Source organism: Dermochelys coriacea, chromosome 2 (assembly GCF_009764565.3).
Source record: "Dermochelys coriacea isolate rDerCor1 chromosome 2, rDerCor1.pri.v4, whole genome shotgun sequence".
Classification (NCBI taxonomy): domain Eukaryota; kingdom Metazoa; phylum Chordata; order Testudines; family Dermochelyidae; genus Dermochelys; species Dermochelys coriacea.
This window is the reverse complement of record NC_050069.1, coordinates 197,812,967-197,835,333: the sequence shown is the minus strand read 5'-3', so window position 1 is coordinate 197,835,333 and position 22,367 is coordinate 197,812,967. Positions and strand designations below refer to the sequence as shown.

Sequence of the window (22,367 nt, the reverse complement as noted above, 5' to 3'; positions counted from 1 at the left end):
GGGATGTTGGGGAAAGTGGGTTGGAGGTGACGTGGGAGCACAAGGGAAAGAGTTTGGGACAAGGGCTGCGGGTGGGAGGGCGCGGTAGTGTTCCGCCTGCATTGCTACGAGCGCCTGTATGGAGTCCGCTTGGTGCTCCATGTTTCTGAGCAGCCGCTCCATGCTTTGTTGCCGACGATCCGCATTCTGCTGGCGAACCCTCCTTTCACTCTCCCGCCACTTCTGCACTTTTTGATTTTCATTACTTGAACGCTGCATCACTTCATGCAACATGTCTTCCTTGCTTCTACGTGGCCTCTTTCAGATTCTTTGGAGTCTTTCGGCCGGTGATAACACGGACGGCTGATATCTCAAGGTTACATCTGTAAAGGCAAAATGCAACACTTAACAAAGGCAGCATTGTTCACACCAGACAGAGCAATGATTGCCCTGTAGTTAAGGGCATGCACAGTCTACACAATAGCATAATTTGCCTATCCCAAAGTGAGCGCATGTAACGCACGGGAGCCCCAAAATGGTGAGTAAGCACAGGGTCAAGCGTGACTGATTGTTTCGCAGCTGTACTGTCCTCTGGGTTTCTGTGCCTTGGGGAGAGCCAACAGCTGCAGGGGGCCCAATCCTGAACACTCTCCCCACATTTTCCACAGGAGTTCGTCCTGGAAGATATCTTGCTGCTGAGGGTGACCTGGGAAGCAAGGGAGGTCTTTTACTGCAATGCGGCTTCCGTCCTGGCCCATATGCAGCTTGCCTGTGTGCAGCAATGGTCCCCCCGCCCCTCACGGCACAGTGGCACGGACAAGTTAGCCTGACTGGGACAAGGACCACAGTGGCTCTCCCGAGAAACCTGGGCAAGCGCATTGCCCGAGTTCTGGATGAGACCTTTGAAGAGATCACTGAGGCTGATTACCGCAATGTGACAGAGCACATCAACGCCCTGTTCCACATCTAGGCACGCATTCAGCCCTAACCCTCCTCGCCCTAGGAGCCTGCACCGAATAATTTCCTTCCCAAAATAAAAGCCGCTTACTGGGAAGCTCCTCTAGTGTTTGTCCTTCCCCAAGCACCGGCCACCGCAACTGGCTACCTTTCTCCTGGCTTGAGAACAACTCCTGGCTGCATGAATCTAAGAATTCCGGGGTGTCTTCCTCCGCCTCAGCGTACTCGCTCCCGCTTTGCTGCTGGTCTTCCTTCTCCTTCTCCTCCTCCTCCTGCCTTGTTGCACTGGGCTCTGAAGTGTCCACGATGATCCCCGGAGTGGAGATGGGGTTGCCCCGAAGTATCGCGTCCAGCTCTTTGTAGAAACGGCAGGTCGTGTGGACAGCACCGGAGTGGAGGTTTGCTTCGTGGGCTTTGCGGTAGACATTCCGCAGCTTCTTCACTTTAGTCCTGCACTGCAGTGCGTCCCGGTTATGGGCTCTTTCCATCATGTCCCTTGATATCTGTCCAAAGGGATCGTAATTTCAATGGCTGCAGTGCAATTGGGACTGGACAGCCTCCTCCCCCCAAACACTGATGAGGTCCAGCAACTCGCCATTGCTCCATACTGGGGCTCGCCTGGCACATGGAGGCCTGGAAAGATTCGCTGAGAGCATTCCATGCCTGGCTGAGCAAACAGGAAGGGATTTTTTCAAAATCCCTAGAGAATCTAAAGGGCGGGTCTGACGGTTGGTCACCTGAGGGCAGTAGAGTTCAAAGTGATGACCAGAGTGGCTAGCACAGTCATTGTGGGACACTTCTGGAGGCGGATCAGAGCGCACTGTAGGTCTAGGGCGTCCACACTGGCGCCACAGCGCTCCAGCGGGGGCACAGCAAACATTATTCCACTTGCCGAGGTGGAGTACCAGGAGTGCTGTAGCTGCGGTGTCAGAGCGCTCTACATGCCTTGCCAGTGTGGATGGGTAGTGAGCTAGTGCACCCGGGGCTCCTTTATTGTGCTATAACTCGCAAATTAGTTGATATTTGAAAATCAATATAATATAATGTTTGATCAAGGATGCCTATTCTTGAATACCTCATTATTTCACTTCAGCAAACTTTGGCTCTAAGCTGCTGGCTGGTAGAGATGGTTTGTTTACCTTGAGCATCCGCAGGCACGGAGGTAAACCTAAGTAAACAAACTGTCCTGGCCTGCCAGCTGCTTACCCTGATGGGCTGGGACAGTAAATGGTGCGGGAAGTTTTTTTTGAGGCGGGCCAGGGGAGGATGTCTCTGGCCTAGCTGGAGTTGCTCCGGCAGCGTGTTCTGGTGGGCTGTGGCTGGGCGGTGCAGCCGCAGCGTGCCAGCCCCGGAGTTGCAGCTACTTCGGAGACTTGAGAGAGAGCAGCGTGGCCAGAAGCAGAGGGACTCTGGCCCCACCTCTTCCCTTCTGGCTCTGCTGGGTGTGTTGTTTCTCCTTGCCCTCTCTTTTGGGAAGAGGGTCTGTGTCCTTCCTCTCCCACTCTATACCTGTTCATAAGCCGACCCCCTTCTCTGATGCTTCCCTTTTTTACTAAAAAAAAAAAATTCGGCTTATAAACGAGTATATATGGTATATATTCTAAATCAGATGGAGTATGAGCAGATCTGGGGAGTTCTGGTGTTCTGAAAAATAATCTATGCAGATTCAGAAGTGTGCATTGAAGGAGACAGACTAGGATGGTCTGTAGAACCATGGTGGACAGTAGGCTGTTCTTGACAAATCTTTCAGTTAAAGTCACTCAAAGATTGAAGAATGTCTCTCTGCTTGTTAGATGAATCTTAATGTCTTTTTTTTCAATTTGGGGATGAAAAGGAGTATAGTATTACTAAACGGTGTATGTTGAATTAATAACGGTCCGAAATGCTATTTTTACTTGGAGATCTGAATTCCATCATCAAAGAGAGTTAAATAAGAACTAGGACAGTATTTTAAACATTGAGTTCCGGTCATTTGTATTTATTTCTATTGATTTAAATTAATCCAGAAAAGGAGATTTTAGGTGAAATAGTCTGTTTAGAAAACTAACATTATTAGAAGAGTAAACATAGTAAACTAAAACACAGTTTAAAGTTGTGCTTGAGTGTGTGTGTTACATTTCTCCACTCTCAATGAACCTGAGTGAAAAATACAGAATATGCATAATGATGAAATGTGGAAGTAAAAGAAAATAATGTTTTGTTTCAGTTTACTATTTTTTTTTTCTTAACTACTGTGCAGTTTATGTCCGGATCATATTGACAAGCTAGCTAATAAGAAACAGACACCAGCCTTACCAGCAGTTGTTTCTGGTTCCTTATGCACAGTGAATAATACCAAAACAAAAAGTCAGATAATATTCATATTTGTAGCTGATAGAACTTTGCATCTTTTGTGATAATCACACTTGCTTGCCTCTTGATTTTAATATCTTCATGTGCTTCTCTTACCTCACTATTCTTTTGATTTTGTGCCAGATTTAGTGTGTCATCTATAAACAGTGTTACATTGTTTCCGCAAATTGAAATATGGCTTTCCTTGAAACATAGCAATGTTTTTGCTCTCTTGCAGAGCTGAGACATGTAGAAAAAGATGTGTTAATTCCAAAAATGATGAGAGAGAAGGCCAGAGAACGATGTTCAGATAAAGTGCAAGGTAAGACCGAAATATTTATCGGACGACCTGAATTTAATCCTTCATCTCAGTCAAATATTCAATGAATTATTACGTATGATTTGCTTCTCATCCATTTGCTTAGAGACCAATATTGTAGCTTACAAAATGTCAGACTGGCTTTAGTTGATTTACAATGTAAACTCTTTACCAACATAATGTTGTAACAAGGCACTTGGATAGAAGCTGAGTTAGGCTGAGGGAAATCTTTCCAAGTCTTTGTCTAGAGGGTGTGATGGAAGAGGAAAACAACAGCAGTAACTTCCCCAAAACAGTCTCTTCACATTCCTTTAGTGAAAGTGGAATTCCCACATGTAATCGGTTTACAAGGGGGCTTCCTGACTGGAGCCGTCCGTCACGGGAACTGAGACAAGCATTGCAGGAAGTGCGGCTACTCCAATGAGACCCTGCCCCACGTCCTGTGCAGCTGCAAGCCCCACTCCAGAGCCTGGCAGCTGCGCCACAACGCCATTCAGAACCGCCTGGTGAAAGCCATCGCACCGCGCCTGGGGGAGGTTGCTGTAAACTGTGCCATCCCCGGTACTGACAGCCCGTTGTGACCTGACGTGGTAGTCACTGACGAGGCCCAGAAAAAGATCATCCTCGTCGACATCACGGTCCCCTTTGAGAACAGGACCCCGGCCTTCTATGATGCCCGAGCTCAGAAGCTCGAAAAATACACCACCCTGGCAGACACCCTGAGAGCGAAGGGCTACGAGGTGCAGATGGATGCTCTGATCGTCGGAGCCCTGGGCACTTGGGAAGCCTGCAACGAGCAAGTGCTGTGGGACCTGTGGGGTTGGTCGACACTACGCACAACTCATGCAGCGCCTCAGGGTTTCGGACACAATCCGATGGTCCGGGGACATCTACATCGAACACATCACCGGCCACCGAGAGTACCAGGAGGTCTGAGCCAGTACAACATCGTGCATTAACTATGGGAAAGGGATTGAGAGACTTTTTCCATTGGACCATATGAACTGGAACCATAAACTCACTGAACATTAAATCCCACCAAATGAGGGTAGATCCAGCCTCATCATCGTATCCGCTCATTGTATTCCACACCTGAACATAGCCATTATATGGACAACATACCCCCATATCTCAATATCTGTACTTTGACCCGTTAAACTTTTACCCCGTGTCATAAATATAAAGGGAAGGGTAAACACCTTTAAAATCCCTCCTGGCCAGAGGAAAAATCCTTTCACCTGTAAAGGCTTAAGAAGCTAGGATAACCTCACTGGCACATGACCACAATGACCAATGAGGAGACAAGATACTTTCAAAGCTGGAGGGAGCGAGAAACTAAGGGTATGATGCTTTTGTTGGGGACAGAACGGGAATGGAGTCTTAGAATTTAGTAAGTGATCTAGCTAGATATGCGTGAGATTGATTTCTTTAAATGGCTCAGAAATTAGACTGTGCTGAATAGAATGAATATTCTTGTCTTTGTGTCTTTCTTGTAACTTAAGGTTTTGCCTAGAGGGATTCTCTGTTTTGAATCTAATTACCCTGTAAGGTATTTACCATCCTGATTTTACAGAGGTGATTCTTTTTACCTTTTCTTATATTAAAATTCTTCTTGTAAGAAATTGAGTGCTTTTTTCATTGTTCTTAAGATCCAAAGGTTGGGTCTGTAGTCACCTATGCAAATTGGTGAGGATTTTTATGAAGCCTTCCACAGTCAGGGTGGTGCAAGGTTTTGGTGAGGATTTTTGGGGGGAAAGACGTTTCCAAACAACTCTTTCTCAAAAAATAAACCCGGTGAGACGTTTGGTGGTGGTAGCGGAAGTCCAAGGGTAAAATAGTTTGTACCTTGGGGAAGTTTTAACCTAAGCTGGTAAAAGTAAGCTTAGGAGGTTTTCATGGAGGTCCCCACATCTGTACCCTAAAGTTCAGAGTGGGGAAGGAACCTTGACACCCCCAATCGGGGATATTACAGATTATGTATTCCCTACGCCACCCGTTCCTAAACCGGATTTCACCCCCCTTGATAATCTGTAGCTTATTCCCTGATAACCAGAAACTTCTGTGCTTGAACTCTGTACCGTTTTCTTTTTACTTAACATTATCTTAATAAAATTATTACATACCTCTGTTTAAAAGAATGTTTCTTGCAGATGTTCTCTACTTTCCATGTGCCTTGGAAAAATTAAGTTTTGGCAGGCATGAGAGAGGGAGAGAGATTTTCTCATGCTAACAGTTGGATTTATTTTTCTATGACAAATATTTTTGAGTGGTAACATTGGCTAATAGTTATAAAGCAAATTTTTCTAATTATTTCTTTTGCTAAATATTTTGAAATTGATTAATTTTCTCTTCCAGGAATTGTAAGGATATAGAGTGGGACACAGTCAACAAGTCTGTCCAAATTTAACTGGGATATATCCCAATGGTAGACTAGTAGTATTAAGTAGTAGTTAAGAATCAGGAAGCCTGAGCTTGGAATGCTTTTGTGAAGTGTCTGAATGATAGCCTAGTTTACCTCAAGCTAAGTAGAGAAAGTCAAAAGAGCAAGCAGATCTTCAATGAGAAAAGACTTTCTTTATGGGTAGGGTGGATTTGATTTAAATCACTAGTCAGGAAGACTCAATTTAATCATGGATTTCTACATAAAAGTGCATTCTTATTGGTTGTTATAACCTTTAATACATATTCTTCACAACTCAGATGTAGGTTTCATTTTTAGAAGGTACACACTATACATTTTTAAAGTAATTTATTCTGAAAACTTTTCAGATTAGTTTTACAGCTATATCAGAAAATGAATGGTCATTTCATTTACCAATGGTACATTATGAAGTCATTGGGAGGTGAACTATCCCCAGTTCAACAGGTTAATCATTAATATTTGGAGGATTTTCTCGCCATGCTGTATTAGGAGGAGAACATCACCAGGCAGACATTTAAATTGTTCTATTTAACTAAAACAACAATGTTATGGCTTCTGGATTTTTTTCTTCAACAGTAAACATATAATATTTTAACAAAACAAGCATATGAATTTTTGAATGTAGTTAAACATTCAAGTTTTTTAGAAAAGGTTTTTTTTTGTTAAAATTGTTTAACTAAAATAGTTTAAATATTTAAAAAAAAATTAAATTGACTGTGTCAGCCAAGTCAACATGACAAACTTAAAATATTGGCTTCTGCAGCTAACTCAGTCATCTTCACCTTCATTTTCCTGTTTGTTCATAATCTGGAAAAGAAAAACAAGCTTTCCTGCTTTTTCAGGTCCCAAACGATTTCTCAATTTGGAATGAATTTGTCCAAAGGAAGAAAATATTCTTTCTATACCAGCAGAATAAGATACTGCTGCTAAAAATCTCTGAATCCAAGTGCTTAAGTGACTTCCATGGTGTGACTTTCTTTAAAACATCATCAATAGACATATATTTCTGGAATGGTTCTTATTCCCAAACTGGGTCTCTTTTATGGCCTGCTTTCATTATAGGTTTTTCCTTCTAGTGAGAGAATGGTATGGTAGATCTCAAAATCAATGAAGGATACACTCAGAAAGACCTCAAGACTTCTGGAATATGCTGCTCAAACAATTTCACTTTTGTTTCTACTGCCTGTCACTCCCTTCTCAATTTATGTCCAGACTTCTTCTCCTTGTCCTGATATATTCTACCCCCAACAATCTTCTATTATTGAACTTTTTGAAACTTTGTTCTTTTAGAGAGAGGTAAGGGATTGACTCTGTACACAAATTTGCAGAGGGTCAATAGGGTTGAAATCTGTTATTTCTCAACTCTCTATATTATTTGTTTATTTAAAACATTTTTTGCTGTTAACAAGCATGTTATCTCTGGAGACACAAATCCACAGTTTGAGAACTGCAAAACTAAGCATCTCTGATGGTGTCTTCTAAACTGAGCACTGAATTCCATTACGTAGATAGAAATATTAACCTAAATAATCCATGCAGAAGCCCCTGGAACCCCATAAGATTGGGTCCCTAATCCATGAACTATTGGAACTCATTTACAAATCTTTTCTTAAACATGACATGAATATATTGTCTCATACTATAGAATTAGAATTTTTATAATCCCTATTCCATGATGAGATACATTATAGCTCAAAGATATCTTAAATAAAACTAGATCGTTTTTTGTCAAAAAGCAGTTTATCAAAAAAACCTGATTTTAAATAAAAAAAAAAATATTTTTTTTTTAAATCATTGATTTTTATCCACCCTGTTTATGGGAGCCTGTGAAGGGACACTCCCTCACCCTGGTATGAAAGAGGCTATCAAGCTCTGCTGGGCCTGTTCCATGCTAATGAGACACACCTACAAAGCTTGCTCAGCCTGGAGGGGAAGGAGCTTAAAACAGGGAAACTTACCACCAGAAGGGGTAGTGAACAGGAAGAAGGTTGCTCCGCTCAGGAATGCTGACAACAGAGGGAGTCCAGTTGAGGAGGGGACAACCGTGAGACGCACTGCTGCCGAAGCTGCCCTGACCGATGGCAATATGTGGCCCCAAGAAGAGGGGTAGAAGGTAAACCCCATGAAGGGGCAATAGACTATGCGAGACTGAACCCTTAGAACTTGATTCTCTAGGGGCTGCCTGAGAGGCTGGTCCTTGTTCCAGCCAGACCTTCTCCCCTTGCAAAGGGAAGAGAAGAACAGGAGCCAAACCCTGGCTTGTGGGTGGTAGCCTGTGGAGAGATTCCGCAAACTCAGCAAACTGCGGGGAAAAGAGGGGATAAATGACAGACCATGAGACCTGGGAGGGAGGGGGTCCAGGGACCCCCCCCACAGAGCCTGAGCATAGCTTTGATATACAGTACATCTGGCATGAGTGAGAGAGCGAGAGAGAATGGATCTGAATAGAGAGCTCACTGTCTGTCATCAAGTTCTATAACAAGAAGGAATTATCTAGGAGGAGATCCAAAGAAGAATGCATTCTGCGAGGAGCCTTGGGGACCCATGAGTTAGAGAGAGGTTACACACAACTTATCCAACTATGCTGGTGGAGAAGTAGCCCGGTCTGATTAGGGGGAGAGAAGTAAACATTAGAATATAAGAAATGAATAGGGTAATGGATATCTTAAAAAACCAAAAAAACCCAAAGCATGCACAGCCACTCTTTCTTGCATATCCTATATACTAAGAGTGAACTCTGAGAACCTGCACTAGTGCTACAAATATATGGACACATCAGCAGAAATATAGCATTGCTTTAGGACATGGAGGATCATGGCAGAGGATATGTGGCCACTCTTGGAATAATAGCTTCTCTGGAGTCCAGTCGATCAAAACAACAGGACAATACTTTCTGAAGTGATGTCCCTTTCAAAGTAAAGAGGTTCCTTTAATAGAGCATGGCAGCTGTGAAGAAAACAGTGAAGGAAAGGAACTGGCACAGGCCTCTCCCTCTGTCAGTTTGGCCAAACCCCTAACTTGAGAAGCTACTCTGCATGTGTTTTGGAATTATAGGGAAAAGGGGAGGGATGCGCTAAGAAGTGCAAGAAGAACCCAAGTTCTGCGAACAAGAGAGGAACTGAGAGTATGTGCCAAAGGGAAGTGGGATCATGTAATGGGTAGGTTCTGAATATGCCAGGATTTCTCTCTGGAAATGAAGAAAAGTGTCACAGAAAGAGAAAGTGAGAGCTCAAAGTAAAAACTTTTCAAACCCTGTTAAAGTACAATTGATGATACTCTCACACCCCCACAACTCCCTGCCGTCAATATAGTAATTCAGTATGTTTGTGTTTCACTCATGAACTGTTGTCATGGGGTGATTTTTAATATGCTCTTCCCAAAGAGGGATAAACAGAATATTTCAAATAGGAGCTGCTTTGCATTGTGTGGGGGTTTTTTTTGTAAGTTAATCTTGAGTGTTGGGGACAAACCAGAGAGGAGATGATTTTGGAGAATTTGCTCTATGTAAAATAAGGCAAAGCTGCAATTACAAATAGGACCCTTTCCCCCGCAGTATAGATTCAGAGCTCCTGTAGTACATACAGCAGCTCCTTCTTTACTTTCTTGCCTTCATAAGTCGTAAAACAAAATGTTAGAAGAGGTGTATTTTCATACTCATCATTAAGCAAAACAAATATAATCTATTTTAAATTAATATTTTCTATGGGGGGCTGTCAAGGTTTCTTCTCCACTCTGAACTCTAGGGGACAAATGCATGAAAACCTCCTAAGCTTACTTTTACCAGCTTAGGTTAAAACTTCCCCAAGGTACAAACTATTTTACCTTTTGCCCTTGGACTTTATCGCTGCCACAACCAAACGTCTAACAGGGATATAAGTGGGAAAGAGCCGGTTTGGAGACGTCTTTTCCCCGCAAAATCATCCCAAATCTTACACCCCCTTTCCTGGGGAAGGTTTGATAAAAATCCTCACCAATTTGCATAGGTGAACACAGACCCAAACCCTTTGATCTTAAGAACAATGAAAAAGCAATCAGATTCTTAAAAGAAGAATTTTAATAGAAGAAAAAGTAAAAAGAATCACCTCTGTAAAATCAGGATGGTAAATAACTTACAGAGTAATTAGATTCAAAACATAGAGAATCCCTCTAGGCAAAACCTTAAGTTACAAAAAGACACAAAAACAGGAATCTACATTCCATTCAGCACAGCTTATTTTCTCAGCCATTTAAAGAAATCAGAATCTAACACATATCTAGCTAGATTACTTACTAAGTTCTAAGACTCCATTCCTTTTCTGTCTCCAGCAAAAACATCACACAGACAGAGAGAGAGGCTTTGTTTCTCTCTCCCCTCCGCTTTTGAAAGTATCTTGTCTCCTCATTGGTCATTTTGGTCAGGTGCCAGCGAGGTTATCCTAGCTTCTTAACCCTTTACAGGTGAAAGGGTTTTTCCTCTGGCCAGGAGGGATTTTAAATGTGTTTACCCTTCCCTTTATATTTATGACAGGGGCTAAGTTTAGTTGTCTTTAATTCCACTGTGAAATTAGTTCTTGGACAGAAGCATGTCTTGTTAGTGCATAAGGAGCGGTGCTAATCAGAGTAAATAGTACTCCTTGTAATAAAAAAAGAAAGCATAAGCTCTGTTTGGACAGAAATTGTATCATTAAGCACGCAAAAGTCCTCATGTATGTATTAGAGAGACAAGGTGGATGAGGTAATATCTTTTATTGGACCAGCTTCTTTTGATGAGAGAGAAGCTTACACAGAGCTGTTCTTCATGTCTGGGAAACTTACTCAGAGCATCACAGCTAATATATCTTGATCTGAATCACAGTTAAACAACCCCATGATGGGGCATCAGTCAGGCATAAACTTGTTGGAGTTGCCATCTTTTGAGTGAGAGAGAAAACAAGCTCCTGATTGCATTTGCTAGTTTAACAGCTTTTTGAAAGAATAGTGGCATCTCACCTGGCCATGTTTCAATTTAGTTAACTACATTTGCCTATCTAAATGTCTCTCTCACCAACAGAAGTTGGTCCAATAAAAGATACTACCTCACCTACCTTGTCTCTCTCATATCCTGGGACTGACACCGCTACAACTACACTGCATATCTAAATGACTGGCATTTCAGTTAGATGAAACTCTTCTAGCTTTCTCTTGAAGAGCTTGGCATTGCTAACACTGTTTTGACTGCTCCGTCTCTCTCCAGAGCTGGATATGTTTCAATGGTGGGTTAAAGTGATCCCTATATATAACTGAAAAGAATGTTTCTAGTGAAAGGTGCTGTATGAGTTAATAAGTAATACTGTTGGAAAAACTATTTTGCAGCTAATATGTTCTGACTGTGAAATATACATAGGTCCATTCTTGAAACCTGGTCACTAATGGTACACTCTAGTCACCAACATCCATCAGATAAAGTAGTTAAATCTATGGGTTTGTCATCACATTGAATAGAAATATATTCATAATGGAACATTATCACACAAGTATTGTATCTTATTTTGAAAATAAATCCCTCTTCATACAAGTACCACTAGGGAAACTATTTTTATGTGATATTTTATTTCACTGACATTGCAAGCAATTGCATGTGACATAGTGTGAAATTATATAAGACCTATCCACCTCTGCCTCAGTGCATTCTGGGTATCATACAGAAATCAGTGATTTCAGAAGACTCTTTATCTAATATGACTGCAGCTATTGCTTTTATAAAAAATGGTTTTCTTAAGCAAAACACATTTTTCTTAAAAATTTAAAATGAAATTCAAAACAACCTTTAAAAGCTAATTCTACAACTTAAAATGTTTAAAATGTTTTTCAAAGTTTAATTACTACAGATTTCAGGAACTCATTAGCACCCAAAATCTGTAAGTGATATTGGAAATGTTATATTTGCTTGTAGCAACTGAAATTGACAGGAATTCTGACAACTTCAGCTGCCAATCCCAATAGTTCCTGGGACTTTGAAGCCTGCTTTTTGTCAGAACAGGGTGGTGTTAAACTTCATAAATTTCAGTGGCTGCAGTCTGTGAAGTGCTACATACCATTTTCTCAAGATCACTTATGGCACAGCTAGGACTAGATTCTGCACTGTTATATTTACACCAGTGCAACAGAGAGCAGAATTAAGTCCTTAGGATCTTGGAGTTCGAAATTCTTTAACTTGGTGGCAGGGATGGACATAGAGAGTTCTAAAGCCAAAAGTATTTGAATAGTTATATGTGCAGGGTATGTATTATATATGCCTACGTTTTGTGATTTTGGTGTTCATCTTGAGAAAACTTAAAGGGGCCTGACTTTCAGAAGGTGGATACACTTAAATTCAGGCCTTTGTTGCCGGAAATTGGGAATCCCAAAACTGTCAGCATCCAAAGTCATTAGTCCCTTTTGAAAATATAGGACATAATTCATATCATTTGTATGGTGTATAAAACAAAATATGGACTTTTTTCTCACCCCCAGTCTCAAGAGGCAAAAGTCAAACTTTGTCCCTGCTTATTCAGTGTTACTGTCTTGTACTATGCCACAGGTAAGAAATAGGACCATTTTTTTGTTGCAATCGTCTTTAAAACTGAGTTCAACAAGCTATTAGATATTGCATATAGGTGACTATGTAATTATGATACATAGGTAATAATCACAGTGTTCAGTTGGGAAACTGAGCTAGAAATAAACTTTTTGGAGGCAGATCCAGCTAGCAACAGCTAATCCATCCAAACCTGATTTCATCTCTGACAAGGCGTTTCTTCCATTAGCAAGATCCACTCACGAATATATGCACACAGTTTGGATGATGTTGGGTCCTACTTGTATTGGCAAATTTTGAAGATTGGACATGCAATTAGTTTCCACTTCAGAGTGTTGCTGGGAAACCCTATTGCATGTTTGACTTGGACTATTGAAATTAGAATTGTCTCTGCCTGCCATGTAGGCTTGGCTTTGTGAACTAGACTTTACATTCATTTTTGTGAGAGGCTAAGAGTTTATTTTTCTGGAGAAGGGGAGAAAACACAGAAAGATGTGAGGATATGTTTCCACCCATTGTAATCTTAAGACTTTCTTGGGACAAACTGTTATGTGAAAAATCTAAAAATGATTTTTGTGGTCAGTAAAAAGTGTATAATTAGAGCAACTGTGGATACATATGGCTGAATAAACTCTTAAAAACACTTGGCAGCGCTATCAAAGAAGAGTTAGGAAAGTGTTGCTGGCAAAGGGCATTTCCTAATTCCCCTCCCCCAATTTCTCCAGTAGCCCTCTTCTGCCCAGGGCCCATATTGATACTTAGCGAAGATGATGGGATGCAACACTACTGCAGGCTTCCCTACAGTAGAGCATGGCCGGTGTCAACCATAGTTTTAGTTCTGTCACTGGGATAATTTCTGTCCCTCTAGGGGCCACCTGCTCCAGACCATGACCCTTGCACCTGACATATCCAAGACCCACAAAAGGAGAGCAGTTCCTAAGCTTGGACAACACTGTGGTGCTGCATATTTAAATGCCCAAGGACACCTTAAGTAGCACTTCCTTCCATAAAAATAAGGGGCTTATTATGTTTCTTACAAAAAATGTAGATAAGAAAATGTGTGAAATACTTAGTAGAGCTCAGCTTAATGCTATTCACTGGCATTGCTCATTCTCTTTTGTAATAAAGAGGACCAAGTTCCATTAATCAATGCAAACACTCTCCAGGTGTTGGGACAAATTAACCTGTTGGTTCCTGCAGTCAGAATACTGAAGCACAGCTGACGTTGGTTGGTTGGTCCATGACTGACAGCACCAAGAGTTTTATGATCAAGATTTGCCCAGTAGCTAGCATGTTTACAATTTTATTGATCCTGTTTCTCTTGGGAAAATTAAAGCTATATAATGACTTTTTAAAGTTAAGGAATACACCATCCATTATCATAAATGGAATTTGCTCACCTGCCTTGTGTAGTGGTGAAAATGCATTACTAAATTTGAAGTGTTCTATAATCATTAAAATAGAAATACTGGAACTATTCAGGATTTAGATTATTCAGTAAACTGAATAACTTGCATAGCAACATCAGACATTGAGGCTTATTAAAAATAAAAATATCTAGATAATTATTTAATGAAAACTGAGCCAGCTGACATTGCCGCTTTTTGATTATGCAGATAGAACTCCCTTGCGCGCGCTCGCTCTTTTTTTTTAAATTTGAAGTTGCTCATTTGTTTTTTGATTGGTTGGAAGATGCATAATTGAGTTTTGGATGCAAAGTCTGGTTGGAGAAATTCGACAAATCATGGATTATATGATTGGTATAGCCTTCCATGTGAAGGTAAAAGAAGTATGCTGCCTTATTATTTGCATTCTGATTTTTATAAGAAAAGAAAATCAATATAATTTGAGAACTTCATTTCAATCCAGCAACAAAGCTGCAGGTAGAGAGAGGGAGAAAATCTTTATCCTATGCTACTTTATTATCCAGAATATTAAAATGCCTGTATTATAATGTTTAATGTGGCCATTCTGTTTATATATGTAGCTACTGTGAATGGTATTGTACATATTGTGTTGGAGTTTTATGTGTATAACTGAGATGCATTTAGATTATGTTGGTAGTGTCTAGTCTTACTTTGAGTCGTTATAAATTAGCTTTTTTCTCTGAATGTTGTTATTGAGAATACGATGCTGAATCTTTATACTATTACTTTATGCAGAATAGTTTCTATTTTAGAAATACTGATTCAACCCCATATACTTCCAATGAGCATTTATTCTCATCCCATTTAACTTGGTGAATTAACACAACCTCTAGAGGGATTATCATTATTGAGTTTTGTTCCAACAAGCTAGGCAAACAGAACAGCTATATGTAAATTACAATTTGAAGAAATTGGACCTAGATCTGTTGATTTCCTTCTGATGCTTTTAGGCCTAGCTCTGTTAAACTAATTAAGAAATTTTCAAGGAAATATGAGAGCATATTGTTCATTAATGAAAATTTTGATATTCTAACTAAATGATAGGACTTCCATGAAGACTTGAATAAAACATAATTTAGGGAGGGAACTTTTCCTATGATTTCTCATGTCATTTCAGCTCAGCTGGTTATAGGAAATGGGTCAGACTGCTAGCTTCACCACTGCAACTTAGGTTGTTTTTTGGGGGGGGGAGAGAAAGGTGGGGGAATGGAACAGCTTTTACCAGGACAAAGAGAAATGAAATCACTTTCAATGAAAGAAAGAGGCCTCATTATAGCCACCAACAGCAGTTATTGACAGCTACACTTCCTATTAACAAGGAGCATTTAAGAGTTTGGCTGTTGGATCTTTGGACTTGATCTAATTTGCTAGCATTAATTAGTTTCTTTTGAGCACAGACACTTGGTTTCACAGCTATAGATTTGGAGGACTAATTAGGACAGAAAAGTGAACAGAATGGGGTAAGGCATTAACCTTCAGCCATTACCAGCTGGGACTCTGATAAAGACCATAGAGTCCAAATGCTCCCTATTCATGCAAAGAGTACCCTAATGAATATCAATTTCAGCCAGGTTGCCATATTCCTACCAGGACTGTATTCATTTTGATTCTTTTACCTTCTATCATACTTTTATTATCTATACCTAATTATCTGTATTGATAGTTTAATGCCCATAGATGGCACATTTGATGTCAGATTATTTACATTCAATTTATTAAATCTTTCATTTTGGCTTTCTTAAGAAGCTGATCTTGGTTTATACTTAAGAATCAGAATCTTACATAATTTTCTCCCTACACAACATACATACTGTAATCTTGGCACTGTAAATAGTTAACAAATACCCTTTACCTAGAAGGTGTTATAGCCTGAGACATTGCTCTAATGTATTTGCATTAATGCCCTGGGCAGGAACTCTGACCCAGCTGACTTAGGGTTAAACAGTAAATTGCTTATGAACGCATTTTCTTCTCAGCTTTTGTGATATACAAGGAATGTGTTGAGGTGTTAACTTGGAGATCCAGTTTCAGGAGGTAAGTTGTTCTTCCAGGTCTGAGCCTGATTAAAAGTGCCTGGACACTTGCAGAACTGATGCATTTTTATTCTATAAAAAAGAGAGGAAGAGAATAGTTGTTTGCTTTTCATACCTTTCCCTAATGGTTGAATTGGTAGAAGACATACACATCAGAGATGGAGTTAACAATTACTAAACCGTAAAGGGAGAATGAGAACTGGGGAAATATTCCTTTCACTTTATTCCTGGGCAGTCATTTTAACTCAACTACTCACACAGCCTCAGCAACTACTTCTATATTGATGATTCACAGGTCTTGCTTCTCTACCTTGATCTTTCTACTTCTGTCCAGTCTCTCAATTCCAACTGTCTTTCTTATCCATCACTTGGATAGCTCACCACTATTTTATACGGTCCTCAGTTTTCACTGTGTTGTTTGTTTCCCCCAAATCACTTCCCTTCCCTTATTTGTCCATTGTTATTGACAATATTACCATCCTCTCTGTCACTTTAGGGTATGTCTACACAGCAACTAGACACGTGCCAGCCGGCTCGGACTGCGGGGCTATTTCGTTGCTTTGTAGACTTTCAGGCGTGGATTGGAGCCTGGGCTCTGGGACCCTCCCATCTCACAGCGGGGTCTGCACCTCCATGTGAAATTTTATAGGGATCTGCAAATGAAAAAAGGTTGAAAACCACTGGCTTATGCGAAGGAATGCTCTTGTGGCCAATTAAGTCCATTTTAGGACAGCTTTGCACAGTGGCGGAGTGATGCACAGCTGCTGGAGGATCTGCTCCATAGTGTGTGTGTTCCTTATTATTTTTTTATTCGTATTACCGTAGCACCTAGGAGCCCTAGTCATGGACCAGAATCCCATTGCTATAGGCACTGTACACCTACACAACAAAGAATTTACAATCTAAATATAAGACAAGATTTCAGCTATCTATAGATAGACAAGGGACTACAAAGAAGCAATGAAACACTGTTAATCAGCATAATAGGAAGTGGTCGGGTTTCAGCACTCCAGTGGCCTAACCTCTGTCAGGTTTATTTAGGCATCACAGCAAAGGAAAGTTTTAAACAGAGATTTAAAGAAGCATAATGAGGTAGCTTATATACAGTGTTGGCTAATTCCTCATAGTTTCCCTTCCCAGAAATTTAGTACTTGATTCAGCTCTTGTTTATATCGCGGATAGTCACTTGTCTGTCACTCTTACCACTTATTTGTGAGTACATGCTTGATTTTCTTTCAGGGTAATTAATATTACACCTTGCATTGGTGGGAATAGAAATCTACAGATACTCTGACATATGAAGCATATGTCACATAGCTACTCTGAAAATAATATTGGAATAATGTGTTACTATGGAATAGCTGCACATGGTAACGCATATTGTTAAGTGCATGCTACAGTACTATGGAAATGCAACATATGACTTCCACAGCTATCTTAACTGCATCTGCTTAACCATTAAAACTGTTCCTTGGCAACTTAAACAGTAATTCCCCCCTTTCACTCTACATTCAGGAATAATGCAGTTGGTACTTTGTGTAAATAAACCTAAGATTTCAAGAGGTCATGCTATATTCCCTATGTATCTGCATAAATATTTACATACTGTATACATTATTAATATTACCCTGGGGTTACTTTCACACTGGAAATAGGTTATTTTTCTACTGTTGAAGTCAATGTGTCTGCTGTGGAAATGATTTAGTTCAACAGTGGAAAATTGACTCTGCTTTTGATCAAAAGAGCCATTGGTTAAGTGATTCTCATTGTGTATTCAAACTACAAACCAATAGCAGAAAAGCTTTCAAATAGTTAACAAGTTGATCTCATAAAGCAGATACAATGCACCCAAAATCAGACTAGAAATAAAAAGGATGCTTCCATCCACAGCTTTTACCTGAAAATCCTGGAATTCTTGGGTACCCAGAAGCATCAACTTGATTGTGAAACCTCCCTTACAAAAGCAGGGCTAAATCCTCAATAACAATGGGAAGATGCTTCACCATTACCACGCTTTTCAGATGTTTCTGCCTCCCCACCAGCATCAGCTTCCATAGCAATGGAGCCATATCAGAGCCTAGATAGATAAATAGATCTCACTTTCATGTAGTCTGAGCTGTGACTGTAGCTCGCTCTTATTCAAGTCCCAATCTCCACTACACGCACACACACACAGCAAAGAGACTCCACCATTCAGGTCAGGTAAAAAAGAATTAAGCTGTGTGTCATCCACTTACTGATAGTATTTCAGCTTGAACTGTCCCCACTCTTTTCCCCTGCAGCCCAGCTCATTTAACAGGATGATGACCCAACAGAACTCTGCGGAATGCCATATTACACAGCCCTTAGGACATTTAAGTAATTGCCCGGCATTACCTCTGGGATTGACTAGGTGAAAGAAAAGATTGGGACTAGAATTGGTTGGGAATGTTCTTCAGGAATGATTTTCCTATGGAAAACCAGTTATCTCAAACTTGAAATTTTGATTTTTGTCGAAAATTTTCAAACCACCACCAGGAAAATGAAGTATTTCATTTCAGGTCTGTTCAACCAAAATTAGAGTATTTCATGTCCTGAACTGCCGTGAAATGCTTGGTTTTGAATCTGTTCAAAAAACCATAAAACTGCATTCCTTTGTGTTGTGCATCATTACACGGCCCTGGGTACATTATGGGAAATGTAATCCAGCCAGGGAGCCTGGCCCATAGGAAAGAATGGGGGTCAGAATTACAGCTCCCATCAGGCAACAGGGAAATGCAATTCAGTCCAGCAAACTGAAGTGAAACATTTTTATTCCAGGAATGTCAGATTGTTTTGTTTCTGTTGAAAATGTTGAAATGTTTCTCTATTTCTAAATTGACAGTTTTCAGAATTTCTGTTCCATCAAAATTTTGACATTTCAACTTTTTGTTTCATTTAGGAGTGTTAATACAAAATACTGGAATTTCCTGTGGGACAGAAATACTGAATTTTGTGCCGTCTAATTGAGACCACTGAAGGGTAAAGCCATCTGCCCCTTCCAAGGTCCCAAAGTGCTTGTCCTTCTTGATATAGTACTTAATGGAGGCCTTGGCAACAAGATAGCTACAAAACTTAATGGTTTATTAAAAAACATGTTCTATATTATTGACTAAAAGCCCATTAAACTCCCATTTATAAAACCTCTGAATACATTTATCATCATCATTATTGTAGTTATTGTTGTTCATATGGTACAGTAGATGTATATGGCACTTTTAAGAAAAATAAAAAGACAGGTCTCTGGCCCAAATAGTGTACTGTCTTACTCACAGGTATGATGGTTAATCAAGGTGGGGGAGTATAGAGAAGACAAAGGTTATAGGAGTACAAGATCCATGGGAGCTTTATGATGCAGATGCATAAACATCTGATTAGTTCATTTTTTATAAAGAATATTAATTTTTTTTAAATTAAGATCAGAAGACTCGCCAAAAATAGAAGGATCTGAAGGAGTGCAAGGCTAGGTGGTGCACAGGATCAGGATGGATACCACCAGCTGTGGGAGGGAGTGTGACAGAAGGTGTGGAGTCGTTTTGGGTGAAAAGGAACCAGGGACTGCCAAGTTAGCAAGATGACATGAATGAGTGGAGGAAGTTGGTCAGGCAAAGTTGGGCTGTGGGGATGAGCTATTACAATATTGGAGTGGGGAGCATGGAAGATAGATTTGAAGGGAATGATGCAAAAATCAGGTTAGCCGTAAGAGGAGGCGGTTGCAGGGGTTGAGATGAGAGATGACTAAGGCCTGGTCTACAATGGGGTGGGAGGGATCGATCTAAGTTACACAACTTCAGCTATATGAATAATGTAACTGAAGTCAGCATATTTAGATCTACTTAATGTGGTGTCTTCACTGCAGTAAGTTGACTGCTGGTGCTCCCCCATCAATTCCGCCTGTGCCTCTCGCTCCGGTGGAGTACCGGAGTCGACGGGAGAGCGCTTGGCGGTCGATTTATCGCATCTAAACTAGACACAATAAATCGACCCCTGCTGGATCAATTGCTGCCCGTCGATCCAGCGGGTAATGTAGACAAGCCCTAAGGCAAGAAGCTGAGGTTTGGAGGTAGGAATGGAGAGGAAGAGAGAGATTTTGGGGAGATAAAGGAAGAGCCCAGCAACATCTAACCTGGATAACAATCAGAGAGTAAATAGAGAGAAGAATCATTTTCTCACTCAAATGAAGCCATTTTAATAGGAAGCCGTTCTGTTCGTCTCTGATTCAGCAAGATGCTTAAGCATGTTCCGAACTTTAAGCATGCGAGCGGACCCATTGTGATATTAAATCAGTTAGATAACTGAATTTAAGGATGTGAGTAATGTGCTCAAATACTTTGCTAAATTGGGATCTTCGTTTATTTGGGGAGGATTACTAGCCTCTACTCCTTGTTGATATTGACACACTTCTTTAGCTTGTACTTAAGTTACTCGTAGACTTCTTTATGCTGATCTGTGTTGATGCCTAATTTTTGTCGTCATCTATTGCAAGAAGAAGAAAATAATTCTGTGCAAACAATACAACTTTTAGTTTTATTACATGTAATTCATAGTCTACATACTATGTTAGTAGTGTATTAATCTTACAGTTAAAATTGGTGGACGAATATTTCACAGTGACAAACAGTTAAAGACAACGGATAGGACTTTCAGAAGTGCTCAGGATTGTCCTAATTGTGCACTGTGCCGTTGATTTCCGTGGGAGCGGAGTTTGTATATGTCTAATATCTGGATTGCAGTGTTAAATAGACTTAAATGCTCTGCAGCATGTTTTAACAGGCAACAGTTTCTGTATTGAGAGTAATGTCCTTACGAGTTATAAAAACTCCACCAGCAGTAGCAAATATTGTCAAATCCCTGTTATACTCTACTGCTGCAACTGAAAGGGCTCTTCTTTGAAAAATACTTTTTTTTTTATCAAAAGAATGAACAGAAGTTTTATTTTCAATGAAAAAGTCAATATTTCTTGAGAGGTGTGTATGTGGGGGAATACGAAGCAGCTATAGTGTGAAAATAAGTCCATAGAATACTTTTAAACATTCCTGTGCACTTGGAGGGCTCCCAATAATGGTCTGAATAAAAAGCAAAAATTTAAAGGAAAAGTTTGGGACAGTCTGTAAAAACGTAAGAAATTGTTCATTTATTTTTGTAGGATGGATGCTGGTGGTGTTAATGCTCATTCCCCACTATTGGTTAAGAGAGGCATATGACCATGTGACTTGAAAATAGAAAAGTTTTAGCAGGATATTTGGATTCTCAGGCTGCAACTTCAAATATTAGACTTCAGTCAGTTACTTTTTTCAGGCTTTGGGGTAGTAGTTTTATGCAGTGAATCTAGTCAATATATTTGGTAAAGGGAGCAATGAAAACTACTCCCCCTCCTCCACCCGTCCTTCAGTTAATCTTTGCTATCCCTTGGCAGTTCTGGTTTCCTCCTTCATTTCTTCCTTCTCTTTGCTAACATTTTTTTAACAATCCTTGCTAACATACATACATTTTTGTGATGGTCTCCTTTCCATTCATCTTGCTGTGGGGGGATGATGACAATGACCAGGTATTTCATTTAGATCCACAGAATTCCCCCAGGAGTAAAATTGTGTGACTGCATGCCTGCAGAAAACACCCCACTCCCAACCCCCGCAGAATTCTTGTGCTTCCCTGCAGAAAATAGAAAAGGAGTACTTGTGGCACCTTAGAGACTAACAAATTTATTAGAGCATAAGCTTTTCTTTTTGCAAATACAGACTAACACGGCTGCTACTCTGAAACCTGCAGAAAATGGCAGAGAAGCTGCGTGGGGCTGGGGGGGGGCGACCATGGAGGCAGTTTGGGGGGGAATGGCCCCCAAACAGAAGCAAGGCATGGGTGGACATATGGGGTTATGTGCCACTGCCCCCCATCATTTCTGCAAACCTAGAGCTGTCTAACTGAAGGGGGCTGCGTTTCAGCTCCACTGACTCTGCAATAAACACCGCCTCCTGGGTCCCAGTGTCAGTTGTGTTCCCCTTCTGTGTGCTGGGAGCCTTCCAGTTTTCTCTACAACTGAGTGTCCATGGTGAGGCTGGGTAATAAGGTTGCCCATTTTGGTTGGAAGTATTCCTGCAGATTTAATCACCTGACATAATCTTTCATTCCTGGAGACTCCAGGCCAATCTTGGAAGGTTGGCAACCCTACTGGGTAAGAGGGGTATGGGGGGAAGGAGGGTAAGGGGGTTGGGGAAAGAGGCAGTGGGAAAGGAAGATGGGTGGAATAGGGCAGGGGGATGTGGGGAGGCGGAAAAAAAGGGGATAGGAGAATCGTGGGGGAAGCGGGAGCCTAGCATGCAGTGTCCCCTTGGCAGCAGCTGGGGCT

General features: G+C 40.7%; 1 protein-coding gene across 7 annotated transcripts in view; it reads left to right on the top strand.

Moving 5' to 3' along the window:
* The window catches only part of CMC1 (C-X9-C motif containing 1), a 72,819-nt gene that overhangs the window by 16,177 nt on the left and 34,275 nt on the right, over window positions 1-22,367 (top strand). For 3 of the 7 annotated variants that reach the window (XR_006279310.1, XM_038392735.2, XM_038392740.2), the window contains exons 2-3: window positions 3,506-3,589; window positions 12,480-12,546. Coding sequence is in view for 4 of the 7 variants with exons in the window: in XM_038392735.2 (XP_038248663.1) it covers window positions 3,506-3,589; window positions 12,480-12,546 (151 nt within the window). In the remaining 3 variants the exon portion in view is untranslated. Of the gene's footprint in view, window positions 1-980; window positions 990-3,504; window positions 3,590-12,479; window positions 12,547-18,923; window positions 19,004-22,367 lie in introns of those variants that run through there. The other 4 variants (XM_043508999.1, XM_043508997.1, XM_038392738.2 and 1 more) reach the window with 4 other exon arrangements.